Raw genomic sequence first — 15,519 nt, 5'->3', positions numbered from 1 at the left:
CGTGATTCACCCACCTCGGCCTCCCAAAGTGCTGGGATTACAGGCGTGAACCATTGCGCCCAGACTATTTACATTTATTTTCAACTAACAATTGCATCAAGCTGAATTTCCAAAATAAAAAGTGAATGCTGGCATTTCGTTTTCATTTTTTAACTCGAGAAAATCACCAGCGTGGGGCAAAAAAAAATGGGAATCCTCTGTACTAAATTATAGTGACCTGAACATTTTTCTCTCCTTCTGTCTCCCTCTCTCTCCATCCCTCCCTCACTTTCTCTGTCTCTTTTTCCCATTGCCTCCTCTCCACCACCACCAAGAAATACTGCTTTTTTTTCTTTCTTTCTTTTTGTGGAGATGGAGTCTCATTCTGTCTCCCAGGCTGCAGTGCAACCTCTGCCTCTCAGTTTCAAGTGATCCTCTCACCTCAGCCTCCTGAGTAACTGGGATTACAGGCATGCATCCTGTGCCTGGCTAATTTTTGTATTTTTAGTAGAGACAGGGTTTAATCATGCTGGCCAGGCTGGTCTTGAACTCCTAACCTCAGGTGATCTGCCCGCTGCCTCAGCCTCCCAAAGTGCTGGGATTACAGGCATGAGCCACTACACGCAGCCTAATACTTCTGCTTTTAAAGTATTACCCCCATTTGCTGCAAATAAACTTTGAACATGGACTTTAAAATTGTCTCGTACTGGGATGTATTGGATTCATTGGCCAGGCAGGTTTCTGGATCATAAAAGGTCGTGTTGTTGCCCATTGCTACAACAGGAGAAACACCTTAGCAGTTTTACTGCAATATAGAAGTTTATTTGAAGACCAGTTCACTTCTTACCTGTTTTATTTTTACTGCAACCCAACACAATAGTGTCAAACCAAAGTGACTGTTAAACTTCATCTGTCCTGTATTCTATACTGAGCACTTCTAGAAGGCAGCAGTGCAACCCAAAATACTTTGAATGAGACTCACTTCACAAGACAACACAACAACAAAGGTAATATGACAACTTCGCCTTTTATGCCCTGATATGTTACTAAAAATATCTAACAGATTTATTGCGTATCATTTCCTCTTCACATACAACTCTGAATTCTGCTTTTGCACTTTAGCATCGTTCACATTATGTTATCATTTTCATTATTTTGGAGTAAACTTTTCTAGAGTCTTCACATGATAGAAATTTGGAATATAATATTTTGAAATGGATAATTTTATTTCAAAATGCAGCTTGTGAGGAAATGTAGAAAAGGTTTTAATTTATTCTTAAATTATATGTGTATTTCCTCCTGAAAGAGTGGCATAACTGCATCATGTTATGATCCACGTGGGGCTAAGTACCTCCTACAAGACACAACATGTACCCATTTAGCAAAACATCTGCTGACTCCCAGAATCCATCAAGTTTATCCAGCATCAAATCTACAAGAGAAGGCGGGCTTTTTAATTTGTAGCATTTTGTATGCTAATATTTTATTTTCCCCTTATGCATCTCATATTTATTTATTTTTTTATGTGCATTTTGCTTCTTTTCACCTGGGGGCAGCACTGTGAAATATCACAGACCTTTGACTCAGTATTTCTCTAACGAGCCAACGAGGTACAAACAGGATTTTTATATCCATTTGTAAATTTTAGTTGGGGGTAGTTGAGAGAAGGAAAATAAAAGAAAATACTACATTTGTATAAGGTTTAATTCACATCACTCGTATAATTCTGTGCTGTTGGCATATGTCTCAATAAATAAGCTTCAAAAAGAAATTATTGCAATGTAAAAATATTTTCCCTGAATTTACATGCTTTTTACTGTTCCCAGGTCTCACAATGGCTTTTAAACTTATTTTCTCAGCTTCTTCGAGCCATGTACTCCATATTGTGATAGGGTATGTTTCTATGCCCTGCTCCCTAGAGTGGAGCTGGAGAGAAAGGAAGTTGAGACAGCTTGGCTCCACACTCGACTTAAAGCAGCCCAACCTGAGAGACTTACTTTCGTTGCCAGAGGAAAAGGAACCTTAAAAAATAGAGGGTGTGGCCGGGCGCGGTGGCTCAAGCCTGTAATCCCAGCACTTTGGGAGGCCGAGACGGGCGGATCACAAGGTCAGGCGATCGAGACCATCCTGGCTAACACAGTGAAACCCTCGTCTCTACTAAAAAAAAATACAAAAAACTAGCCGGGTGAGGTGGTGGGCACCTGTAGTCCCAGCTACTCGGGAGGCTGAGGCAGGAGAATGGCGTGAACCCAGGAGGCGGAGCTTGCAGTGAGCTGAGATCCAGCCACTACACTCCAGCCTGGGCAACAGAGCGAGACTCCATCTCCAAAAAAAAAACAAACAAACAACAAAAAAAAGCTGCTGTTTATGGCATTACATGCTATTTTCTTATAGTCTCACTATATATGGTATATATAGGCGCTGGTATATATATCTAGGGTAGGCCATTCAGAAATAGGCAGGGCAAGGACTTCATGTCTAAAACACCCAAAGCAACGGCAGCAAAAGCCACCAAAGAACCCCCCAAATGGAGATCTAATAAACTAAAGAGCTTTTGCCACAGCAAAAAGAAACTACCAGCAGGTGAACAGGCAACCTACAGAAAGGAGGAAAATTTTGCAATCTACTCATCTGACCAAAGGCTAAGTATCCAGAAGCTACAAAGAACTCAAACAAATTTACAAGAAAAAAACAAACAACCCCATCAAAAAGGGGGCAAAGGGATATTGGAACAGACATTTCGCAAAAGAAGACATTCATACGCCAACAGGACCAACATGAAAACAATGCGCATCATCACTCGCCATCAGAGAAAGCAAATCAAAACCACAATGAGATACCATCTCCACACCAGTTAGAAGGCAATCATAAAAAAGTCAGGAAACAACAGGTGTGGAGCGGAGGGAGAAATAGGAACACTTGTACACGGTTGGTGAGGTAAACTAGCAACCATTATGGAAAAGACAGTATGGCAATGCCTCAAGGATCTAGAACTAGATGTACCATTATGACCCAGCCATTCCCATACGGGTATATACCCAAAGATATAATTATTCTCCTACAAAGACCACATGCACAGTATGTTACTGCAGCACTATTCACAATAGCAAAGACTTGGAATCAACCAAATGTCCATCTGGACAGACTGATTACGAAAATGTGGCATATATAACCAGGAATACTATGCAGCCAATAAAAAAGGAGGAGTTTGCGTCCTCTGTGTAGGGACATGGATGGCAGCTGGAAACCATCATGCTTGCAAACTTCACAAGAACAGAAACACCAAACACGCAATGGTCGCACTCATAGGGGAACTGAACAATGACATAGATTGACGCGGGTAAGGGAACATCCACCACCAGAGCCTATCATGGGGAGGGGGGAGGGATGCATGGAGTATATCGATATAAATTGGGGACGAATTGATGGTGCGACGAGGTTGGATGTGCAGCACCACATGGCACAGTATTACATATGCTAACCAAACCTGCACGTTATGGTTATGCACATGTACCGTAGAACTTAAAAGTATAATAATAATAAAAAAAAGAAAATGCCAATGTCCTTTAGTATTTAAAAAGTTTAAATGTAAATGATCTAAGAGCAAGGCTAATTTGGTATTATTACTGTTATTGGAAGCTTTTATTAAACTCAATCCAAATGATGGGTAACAATTTGTAAAAAGCAAATCAATGCAACCAGATATAGTAAACTAAGCTCAACAATATCCTATAATCTCTATTCCTACAAATAGAATTCTCAAAATCTTCAGAGAATGGGATAAGAATCTTTTCCTAGGGTGAACCTGCTATAGTCCCTGCTTCTTACCTTGTCTTCCTGTTTTTCACTGACCTGTCCCTCAGCTGGCATCAGTTTCTTGCTGCCCTCTGTTGGCTAGGCATGAATTCATTCATTTCAAGCAGTTCTGTTTTTACAACTGAAAGTATAGACAAGTATAAATTCACTTGATTCACAAAACATAAATTTTTAAAAAGATTATTATACTAAAGCCGGGTGTGGTGGCTCACGCCTGTAATCCCAGCACTTTGGGAGGCAGAGGTGGGCAGATCACAAGGTCAGGAGATCAAGACCATACTGGATAACACGGTGAAACCCCATCTCTACTAAAAAAAACAAAAAAATACAAAAAAATTAGCCGGGCGTGGTGGCAGGCGCCTGTAGTACCAGCTACTCCGGAGGCTGAGGCAGGAGAAAGGTGTGAACCCGGGAGGCGGAGCTGGCAGTGAGCCGAGATGGTGCCACTGCACTCCAGCCTGGGTGACAGAGCGAAACTCCATCTCCAAAAATAAAAAAAAAAAGATTATTATATTAATGGCACTCAAATTAACCCCCAAGAATGTACTGTATCATTATTTCATTTCTTTAATTTACAATGTTTTCTTGGCACTTGACCTTCTTTCTCAGTGCCCACTTGGGTTTCTTCCAAGTAAACTTTCCTTTAAAAAATAAAATAAATAAAATAAATATTTTACTTCAAAAGCAATACATGTCGATTAGACGAAAAAGAAAACAAGCAAATGAAAAACTTTCCTAGAAGCATTAACACCTTGATGTATATCCTTCCAACCTGTCTTCTCTGCCAGCCTGTACCTTTATATTCTTTTATTTTTATTTTTTTTATTTTTTTGAGACTGAGTCTCGCTCTGTTGCCCCAGGCTGGAGTGCAGTGATGCTATCTTGGCTCACTGCAACCTCTGCCTCCTGGGTTCAAGAGATTCTCCCACCTCAGCCTCCCGAGTAGCTGGGATTACAGGCACCTGCCACCGTGCCTGGCTAATTTTTGTATTTTTGGTAGAGACAGGGTGTCACCATGTTGGCCAGGCTGGTCTCGAACTCCTGACCTCAGGTGATCTGCACCCACCTTGGCCTCCCAAAGTGTTAGGATTGCAGGCGTGAGCCACCGCACTCTGCCCCTTTATATTCTATGTTATTTTAGTATTTTTTTTTTAAGAAAATGCTATCCTATTGTACGTTTAACTACTTTTCAAAAAATGAATATTAACAAATGCCCTTCCATACTGTCCATTTTGGTGGCATCCTAATATCCCACTATGTAAACATACATTTTATTCAATTATCCTCCATTATCAACACAAAGTATTGTAGCTCTGTGATGAAAATACTTATAGCTATGCCTATTCTTTTATTTGAAATTGGCCTAATCAATGTTTTCTAAACTAAAGCATTCTGAATTGATGCTTTACAATTTTTTCTCTCCCTGGCTGGGCACAGTGGCTCACACCTGTAATCCCAGCACTTTGGGAGGCCGAGGAAGGCAGATCACGAGGTCAGGAGTTTGAGACCAGCCTGGCCAATATGGAGAAATCCCGTCTCTACTAAAAATACAAAAATTAGCCGGGCAGGGTGGCGCGCGCCTCTAGTCCCAGTTACTCGGGAAGCTGAAGCAGAAGAATCACTTGAACCCGGGAGGCAGAGGCTATAGTGAGCCGAGATTGTGCCACTGCACTCCAACCTGGGCAACAGAGCAAGACTCCATCTTAAAAAAACAAAAAACAAAATAAACAAAAAGAAAATATTTTTTCTTTCCCTTTATCATCAAAAAGTGAAAGGCAAATAGAACCTCACTGATTGGTAGGGCCTCAGGAGGATCACCAGGGTCTCTATCTTCACAATCTTTGTCGTTCATTTTGCTTAATTCATATTTAAAAAAACAAACTCAAACGAGATAGAAAACACAACAAAAGGCACTTCTGTCTCTTCTCTGGCACATTTCCTTCCAAAAACTAAGGTACTGTGGAAGCCAAATTAACAGTGTGGTGATGAAGACCGTCACTGAACATTTAGCCGGGGGGAAAAAAAAAGAAGAAGAAGAAAGGAAGAAGAAAGAGGAGGGGGTGGAAAAGGGGTTCAAAAATACTCTGTAGGAATATTTCACCAAGTAGGGAAGAGCTTAGAAAACTGCCCATGAACATAGAGGAAGAATCCTTAGAAGATTCATCCTCCACCCTGATTTGTAAGCCTTCCCAAGCAAAAGCCAGATTTGAATACAATTTATCAATAGACTAAGATTACAATCTGTAAACTCTGGGATAAAAGCTGGCTGAAACATCTCACTTATGATAAAGCAATTTGAATTGAGATGTACTGTTATATTTGAAGTGTCAAACCAGGTTTTCAAAAAAGAACTCATGATTTATTTTTGCCTGGGATCGGCTTGGTCCCAATCCTTCTGAACATTCTGCTGTGTCAATACTTCTATATCCCAAGCCACCAACAGTGAGTGACTGGTGCCCTGAGTGAGTCTTGTGGCCTCTCCCCAGATCACCTCCTTAACCAGGCCATCTCTTTTACTCTTGCTGGGACTTACTGCTGAAGTTGTTCTAGCACACGGATTGAGCTTTCTGAAAATGCCTGGCTTGGGAAGACAATGCTGTCCCCTTCTCTACCATCAGCCTGTCCCATCCTTGTCCTGAAGTGGTGATTGATGGCTGTGACCTTATTCCCTGACTAGTCTCTTCCTTCTCAGTGGCTCTCAGGAGTACTTGTGCTTAACATAGTCCTTGAGCACAACTCTTTAAATAACGAACTCATTTAAAACAAAGAAATTCAACTTTGGGAAGCCGAGACAACACCTGAGATCAGGAGTTACAGACTAGCCTGGCCAACATAGTGAAACCCTGTCTCTACTAAAAATACAAAAATTAGCTGGGCATGGTGGCATGCACCTGTAATCCCAGCTACTCTGGAGGCAGAGGTTGCAATGAGCCAAGATTGCGCCACTGCACTCCAGCCTGGGTGACATAGGGAGACTCCGTTTCAAGAAAAACAAAACAAAACCTTGGGATTAACATTCCTTCTGACTTTAGTGTTTTGCAGCTGAGGTGACAGTGGACATGGAAATACAACAACAAATAATCTGAGCCCGGACAATGTGGTGAAACCCCATCTCTACCAAAAAAACCACACATGTAAAACACTTCACCTGCTTTCCATTCCAATTGAACATATGTAACAGCCCTAACAGTGCCATATATGCAACAGGCACTCAAAAATGTCAACAAAGATTGGTGATACATGGAAACTAGAATTCAAAGTGGACTTTTCTCAGAAAAGCCAGAGTACATAAAGTTGACAATTTCAATGTTAACACATATTTCCTGGTTACTCGCACTTCAGAGAAAGTCTCGTAGCTCCTTGCTTTCCATGAGGCCACTCAATGTCACCACCATGCTAAGGTCAACCAGCTTAGCTGTAACTACCAAACCAACCAGTATGGGAGACCCTACTCTGATTCCCAATTAAGGCCTTCAGCCTGTTAATGTGTAAGATTCAAAGAAAAACGTTGGTATAAAGTTTTCAAAACCAAGATTGAGAAAGTACATGGCCTCACATTCTTTTAACAGTACATTTATCCAAGTCTGAAATACACCGAACACCAGCCATGGCTTCTTTCACTGTGGAGATTCCTAGGGACTGGGGTGCATTCAAGCCCCTCTCACTACTGCACAAGAGGCCAGGCATGGTGGCTCATACTTGTAATCCCAGCACTTTGGGAGGCCAAAACTGGTGGATCACCTGCGGTTCGAGATCATCCTGGCCAGTATGGTGAAACCCCATCTCTACTAAAAAATACAAAAAATTGCCAGGCATCTACAGTCCCAACTGCTTGGGACACTGAGGCACGAGAATCACTTGAACCCAGAAGAGGTTGCAGTGAGCCAAGATTGCACCACTGCACTCCAGCCTGGGCACCAAGAATGAAACTCCATCTCAAAAAGTCAAAGGAATGTCCACAAGCATTCCTGGACATCACAGATACGTCCTACAAGCAAGATCTGATCCTGGTCCAACTGTGTACTTTCTACTAACCTGCCCAGTATGTCTACTCATTGTCCTTTCAGAGACTTTAATCTATTAAAAACACACAGCCTCTCTCCAGATTCTAGGCTAGTCTAGGGAGGGATAAATGCCCATAGCTAAGTAACCCTGGCCATCACCAATACTGCATGGCAGACCTCTCTTTGCTAGGGCTGTCCAGGTTTGAATTGCCCCACGATGCAGTCATTGGTTGGGGAGAAGACTTTGAGAGCACATTTCCAGTTCATCTGTAGTAATCACTTTGCAAAGATTACATTTTACTTTGCTAACGGGGACCTTATTTTACTGCCCCAAATAAAAAGCCAGACATGAAGAATGTGAGCCAAAGATTTATTCATTCATTTCTTGCATTTGAAGTACTCTTCGATAACATCCTTGGCCTGAGACTCCTTTCCATAGTCCTTAAAAAAAAAAAAAAAAAAATCACATGCCATTTCTTGTTAACATTTAGGAATTTCACCAAGTTATTATCATCAACTACAGTGGAGCTTCAACAATTAGCTATGTCTTATAAAAATGTTTCTCATCACTAAGATTTGTTATAGCCACTTTCAGGGACCTTAACGACTTCAATGTCCTTAAGGCTCGTAACATGGCTTTACTATTGCCAGTTTTTAAAGTACGTCTGCACAAACACAATCAGGTAAAGCAGATTCATTGGCTGGCTTGTAAATTACAGCTTTTATTTTTTTCCTGAAATGCAGAAAATGCTTTAAACCTGTTGAATCAGTTTTTTCCTTTTTTAAGATCCTCAACTTAATTTCAATACAAGGTGTTATGATTACCCAGCACAGCCTTCATCCCTAAAATAAATGGTGACTTACCTTAACTACTACACAACTGCAACCAACCACTTTACGGGGTTTCCCCTCTCTGTCAATTTTACAGAGGCCTACCCATTCTCCTAGTTTCTTGTTGTCATCAACCTATTGGGAGAAAATTAAACAAAAAAAAATAAATCACATTAGCAGACATTAACACTACCAAAAATAAATTCAACCCAAAAGGTGGCCGTAGTCAGAAGGGTGACATGGCAGTTTCCTCACGGCAGTTCAGTAGAGGGAGCCAGTTGTCATCATGTACAGCACAAAGATCACCTACAAGCCTACTAATCTTTGTCGTATACCAACGTCAAAATTAGCATTCAATTCTGCAGGTATAAAATGCTTCTACCTACAATCATCTTTAAAATGGCCGACAATATCAGGTGCGCGTAATGTTTACACCTGCACAAAATGAAGAGCTTGAGACTTCACAAAATGTACCCCGGTATACAAGCATCACTGAACATTAGTCCCAACACAATCCTTAGCAGCCTTACCTTAATTAGGTTGATCTGGTGTTCAGCACAAAGGGCCTCCACCAACTTGACATACATAGGCTCATCACAGTTGGATGCAAGCACACAAAGATGGGCTTGGCGCCTGAAATTCAAATTACAATGAAAATAAAGCTAAAACTCAGATCCAAATCCATCATTCTTGCATTTTAGGAGAGTTATCTTTGCACTAACACTTGCAAAACATAAGCAGCAAATCTATTCAACACATAAATGTGTACAAAATTGCCTGAGTCTGAAGAACCTGCTAGGGAGCATATACATCTTCAATTAACCTACAACTGGTCTTCAGTAAAACCTCCTTCCCTGACACACTGAATTGGTATAAAGGCATTTTTAAAACTTGTGGCCAAATCCCAACCATAATGGCTTTCTTGTAAGCCAGCTTCATATATCTTAAGAAACATGTGAAAGGCCGGGCGCCGAGGCTCACTTGCATAATCTCAGCACTTTGGGAACACAAGGGGGGCAGATCACCTGAGGTCAGGAGTTCCAGACCAGCCAGAGACCAACATGGCGAAACCCTATTTCTACTGAAAGTACAAAAACTAGCTGGGCATGGTGGCGTGTGCCTGTAATTCCAATAATTGCTTCAACCTGGTAGGTAGAGGTTGCAATAAGATCGCGCCACTGCACTCCAGTCTGGGCCACAGAGCGAGACTCTGTCTCAAAAAAAAGAAAAAAAGCTGTGGCATTAATGGAACAGTTATGAAATGCCTTGCAATACTGCCAAAGTAGAAACAATACAGAAGATTCATATTAGAACCTACTAAAGACATTAAACAATAATGCCGTTTCCGTCAGATCCAACTGGCTACATAACACCAAAACGAACTGAACTTGTCCTGTAAAACCTTAAAACTGCATTTAAATTCAGCTCAAGAGTAGGTTGTCAACGCAACCACCATAAAAAACACATTACTCGATACATTCAAAATACATTAATCAATCTCCCAAATTCAAATAAGTCACAGATATTCCTACACCTAGGACCAAATGCTTCTGAAACCTGAGTTTGAAATTCCATTAATGTAATGCTTGTTTTGCAAACTGCCAAACGTAATGTGGCTCTCCATCTCATCTCTCCGCCTAAGTATAAAACTGACTAGCCCCACATCTACAGGTTTGTCAGACTCTTACATTTCACTCATAAAAGGAGTGAAGGGGTATCCGACAATTTAAGTCATCATTCAAACACTGTAGTTTTGAGTGCTTATCCCCATTCCAACAGCAACCCACACATTTTAAGTGGGCTTTATAGATCTAAGTTCTGATACCTTTTCCTAGGTTTCCTGTAGGACGGATGCCATTCAGAACTTTTGTGCTAACACCATGAACTCCACGCCTTCTTCCCTTGGGTGGCAGTTTTGTTCCGGTTGCAAGAACCCACAGTATTGAGACTGATACACGTACTTGTCTAAGGCTTTGGCAGCTTCGCGAATTCCACGTGCTAGGCCATCGTGGATGAGGGCGGTCTTCAGCACCTCTTGTAAAGCAGTATTAACGTCCATTACACCTCCAGCAGCAATGCTGAAACACGACACATCAGAACCATCAGTTAAAATCCTCACACCACATAAGGACTTGCACTCAGAAAACGCCTAAGCGTACAAGAGACGCGCTTACGGCGACCCGTTTGACCCAGTCCTGCTCCGCCAGCTCTAGGCCCACGCCTCAGCCGAACCCCAACCCCAACTCCAAACCCGGCCCCAGGGCTCACCCTTCCTCGGCCATGGCGGTGGGTTACGGGTGAAGCGGAATCTTGAACGCACTGAAAAACAAAAGCATTGACCTGCTAAAGAACCAAATACTCGTAACCAATCCCTGTAAAAACACAACGAGCCACGAATCACAACCAATACACCCCTGCCACCTCGCTAAACTTACCCCAAGCCTCCGCCTCCGCGCGACTCCGCGGCGGCAGGGAAAGAGGCCTCATCAGCCCGCATGACGGTATTTAAGGATTTTTCAGGCCCCCTGTGCGCATGTGCACTCCCACCCTCGAAAGAGGTGGCTCCCGCGGTGCCGGGCCTGGGGACTTTCTGTTTCCGGATTTAGGCGGTTCTGAGGCAAGAGTACTGCGAGTTTTCTGTCTCTGCCAGGCCAGTCCTTGGCGAGTGCAACAGGCACTACCTGGGCAGCTTCGCATTGTCCTTCTTTGAGGGGGCGTGGCCCACCGAGGCCCAGGGAACTCATTCTACGGAGCGCGACAGGAGACAAACAAGTTGGTCCGCGTGGTCTTTAAGGCAGCTGGAGCCTTGTATCCAGCCGAGCGCCAGTTTTAACCCTTTCCACACCACGTTCTACTTTCCCCTCTCTTCCACAAGACCCAGTCTTCCCAGGCAGCGCATTTTGTTCCTTCGCTCCTAAGTCACCCTGAGAGACCCCCATGATTGTGTCGTTGTGGGTGTGATCCTCATCTTTGTCTTCATGAAACGAGAGCCAACACGCTTTCACTATTCCAGGCTGGAGTGCAATGGCGCGATCTCGGCTCACTGCAGCCTCCGGCTCCCAGTTTCAAGCGATTCTTCTGCCTCAGCCTCCCGAGTAGCCAGGATTACAGGCGCCTGCCACCACGCCTGGCTAATTTTTTGTATTTTTAGTAAAGACGGATTTCGCCATGTCGGCCAGGCTGGTCTCGAACTCCTGACCTCAGGTGATCCTCCCGCCTCGGCCTCCCAAAGTGCTGGGATTACAGGCGTGAGCCACTGCCCCCGGCTGCTTTCACTATTTCTAAGCACTTTCCCTGCGGTGTGTTGGTAAAGGGAGACCCTGCAGCCAGGGGGTCAATTCTAGTTTCTAAATATAGGGGGAGTCTTCTGAACGAAGTTTGTTCTGCTTTGTTTGGTTTTTAAGGATGGATTGTGCTCCGAATACACAGTCCTGCGCAAATCAGAATTCCTCAGGTGCATTTTCAACACCTACAGTGTATCTGACGCAGGGCCAGGACTATAGACATGAAATATCCAGTCTTTGAGGAATCCATTTTCTTACGGGAAGCAACATTTTACATTTGGAAGTGATTGACCATTCCCCAATCCCCACTTCCAAAGCAAACGCACGAAACACTACTGAATATGATCAATACTGCCTTTGTGTTTAATTTCCTCTCCTGAGTAGTCAGCCGCCAATCCAGTGAGCAATTATTAGGCGCTTGGCACGTGCCAGCGCTGTGAATCCAGTGAACAGATACTGTTAGACTGGTGAGTGCAGCGAAAAAAACAAAACTGGATAACGCGGTAAGAGCGCCAGGGAGTTCACCAGAACAGAGACCTGCTGTAATGTTAATAAACTGAGAGTTCAGTTTTAGATTTTCCGCTGGTTTCAGTTTCATTTTTAAGGCGTTCAAGCTGCTTCTCTGTCAGTAACTCATGCAAATGTTTATTGAGCTTTTGATTAAAAAAAAGAAAACGCGGAATTTATAAAGATAAGGATTCATTCCTGCTGCCCTGGTTTGTTTGTGGTGGGATTAAGATTTGAGACAAAGATCAGAATACCTCAGGGCCACAGAGGAGATAAAAGTGACAGGGGGTTAGGGAGTGGCGGATGGTGTGGAAAGGTAAGAAGAGGACCTCAGGCTTCTGGCAGCAAAACAAAAACTAAGGGATTCCAAATCGGCGAGCATGGAAGGAGAGGACAGGGTATTCTAAATGGATGAAAGTATAGGGGCAAAGGCATGAAGGCCTTCTTGCCTTTTTTGGAGGTTATAGTTAACACGTTTGTATTTTTTAAGGAGAATGTGGCAAATAATCTTTCAGCATATTTTTAATTTCTGAAGATAGTAAAGTTAATATGCTAAGCATATTAGATTCCTTCCCCAAAAAAGTTTTTAAGGAAGAAGCAGGGAATTTGGGAAACCTAAGTGTGAAAACAATCACTGGCAAACAGCATATTTATGTGGGGGAAATGATCAAGTGCCTTGTTAGCTAAGGCAGTTGTTCCCAGTTCCAACCAACTCAGACTTGGTCTCTATCTTTTAGCAGCTGCTAATCTGTTCTTTTGACTCAGACATCGTGGATCTCTGCTTTAATATTTCACTGCACCAAATGTCCTTTCACACAAACCTCCCTCCTTAGACCTGGAGCTACATTTTTTTTTAAGTCCTACTTATAAAACCAGCTCTAACCCCCAAAATGAAGTCAAAGGGCACACTGGTGATACAGGGGTTCTTTAATATAGATTTTCCTAGTTCACTTGTGTTTTTTTTTTTTTGAGATGGAGTTTTGTTCTTGTCACCCAGGCTGGAGTGCAGTGGCGGGATCTTGGCTCACTGCAACCTCTGACTCCCGGGTTCAAGCGATTCTCCTGCCTCAGCCTCCCGAGTAGCTGGAATTACAGGCACCCACTGCTATGCCTGGCTAAGTTTTGTATTTTTAGTACAAACGGGGGTTTCACCATGTTGGCCGGGCTAGTCTTGAACTCCTGACCTTGGTTGATCCGCCCACCTTGGCCTTCCAAAGTGTGGGGATTACAGGTGTGAGTCACTGCGCCCAACCTCCTAGTTGACATTTTTAAGGTTACCTCCTCTCAATTTCTGAGACTGATAAAGGTGGGAGACTACATAGAGGTTAGTGACTGGTCACTCTTATACCAGCAGAGTATAACACATCATGTGCACAAATATGAATCTGACACACATATGAAAAGTAAATGTATTCTAAAGTTTGTTTTAGGAACAATACTGATAGTAAGAGGTAACTTGTTTCACTTTTTCTGTATGCCAGGTAAGGTGCTAAATTCTTTTCAGGCATTTTTCCCCTTTATTGTTATAGAGACTGTATCTGGTAGTGATGGTATTAGCCCACTTTAACAGGTCAGGAAGCCAAGGTTTAGGTAGTTGTCCAAGATCACACAGCTAATAAATGTGGAAGCTGGTATTTAAGCTCCGTGGACTTCAAAGCCTGTGCTCCTAACCCTTCAGTCATTTGATTGATTGCCAGAATGTGGAAAGGAGATTGCTGAGAATTCAAGAATTACTCTTTACATCTCTGGTTTGGCAATAGTAAAATTGGTTCAATCCCGCTGTGCTAAAAACTATATAGATGGAGGAAGGGAATATTGCTGTCAGGCAGAAAAATTTGCATTTGGATTTCTGAATTATCTAAGTGTAGATGTGCAGTTTACTAGGGCTGCCATAACAAAGTACCACAGGCCGGGCGCGGTGGCTCAAGCCTGTAATCCCAGCACTTTGGGAGGCCGAGACGGGCGGATCACGAGGTCAGGAGATCAAGACCATCCTGGCCAAAACGGTGAAACCCCGTCTCTACTAAAAAAATACAAAACCTAGCCAGGCGAGGTGGCGGGCACCTGTAGTCCCAGCTACTCAGGAGGCTGAGGCAGGAGAATGGCGTGAATCCAGGAGGCGGAGCTTGCAGTGAGCTGAGATCCGGCCACTGCACTCCAGCCTGGGCGACAGAGCGAGACTCCGTCTCAAAAAAAAAAAAGTACCACAAACTGGGTGGCTTAACCAACAGAAATCTCTTATCTCATAGTCCTGAAGGCTGGAAGTCTGAAGTCAAGGTGTTGGGTGAGTTGGTTCCTTCTGAGAGTGTGAGGAAGAATCCATTTCACACCTCTTTCCTAGCTTCTGGAGGTTTGTTGGCAATCTTGGTGTTCCTTGACTTGTGTTAGCATAGCTCCAATCTTTGCATGATGTTCTTCCTGTGTGCATGTCTGAGTTTGCTTCCGAATGTTTCCTTTTTATAAGAATATCAGCCATATTGGATTAGGGGCCCACCTGCTCCAGTATGACCTCGTCTTAACTGATTACATCTCCAACAAACCTATTCCAAATCAGGTCTTATTCTGAAGTAGAAGGTGTTAGGATTTCAACATATGAATTTTGAGGGAACACAGTTCAACTCATAACAGATGACAAAGAAGGAGGAGATATAGAATGATCAAATGAAAGAAAGCATTTTTGAAATGAACTGCAAAAAAACTTACTTGGAAGACCAGAGCTGGAGAGAAAAACCGGGCTGAGACATAATCATGATTTTATATCATGGAGTGGTCAGGAGGACCCAACTGTGCAGGGTTAAAATTCCAGCTTACTTTGTGACCTTCGGCAAGTTATTTTCTTTCTGAGCTAGTAAAATGGTGGTAGTGCTATAATATTTCTGTGAGGATTAAATGAGATAGGCATTTAAAGTGTTTACCACTATGCCTGTAAAGTAATTTACCTTATAAAGAACTTAACATGAAAATACATGGAAAGCTTCTTAAATATTACCTTTGTCCTGTCCTAAACCATCCAGCACTTAGTTCCGTGAATTGCATAGTGGGGGCTAAACACATGTGTACTGAATGAATTCACTGAGTGAAATAAGATTAAAGAAACC

At 42.8% G+C, this 15,519-nt stretch overlaps 1 protein-coding gene across 2 annotated transcripts; it reads right to left on the bottom strand.

The window, feature by feature from the left end:
* Positions 1-8,152: 8,152 nt before the first annotated feature.
* Positions 8,153-11,233, bottom strand: RPS12 (ribosomal protein S12). Of its 2 annotated transcripts, none has more exons than XR_001886935.1 (6): positions 11,066-11,130; positions 10,899-10,949; positions 10,456-10,708; positions 9,161-9,263; positions 8,664-8,765; positions 8,153-8,240 (listed from the first exon to the last, which is right to left on the bottom strand). XR_001886935.1 is itself a non-coding variant. In XM_017879598.1 (6 exons), the coding sequence occupies exons 2-6, from the start codon at positions 10,910-10,912 to the stop codon at positions 8,178-8,180; spliced, it is 399 nt and encodes a 132-aa protein (XP_017735087.1). In that variant the 5' UTR covers positions 10,913-10,949; positions 11,066-11,233; the 3' UTR covers positions 8,153-8,177. The 2 variants fall into 2 exon arrangements, 1 of the variants encoding a protein (XP_017735087.1); XM_017879598.1 differs by having other exon boundaries at positions 10,592-10,708; positions 11,066-11,233.
* Positions 11,234-15,519: the final 4,286 nt, after the last annotated feature.

This window comes from Rhinopithecus bieti, unplaced genomic scaffold (genome assembly GCF_001698545.2).
Source record: "Rhinopithecus bieti isolate Rb0 unplaced genomic scaffold, ASM169854v2 scaffold_10612, whole genome shotgun sequence".
Classification (NCBI taxonomy): Eukaryota; Metazoa; Chordata; class Mammalia; order Primates; family Cercopithecidae; genus Rhinopithecus; species Rhinopithecus bieti.
This window is presented reverse-complemented; position numbering and strand designations above follow the sequence as displayed.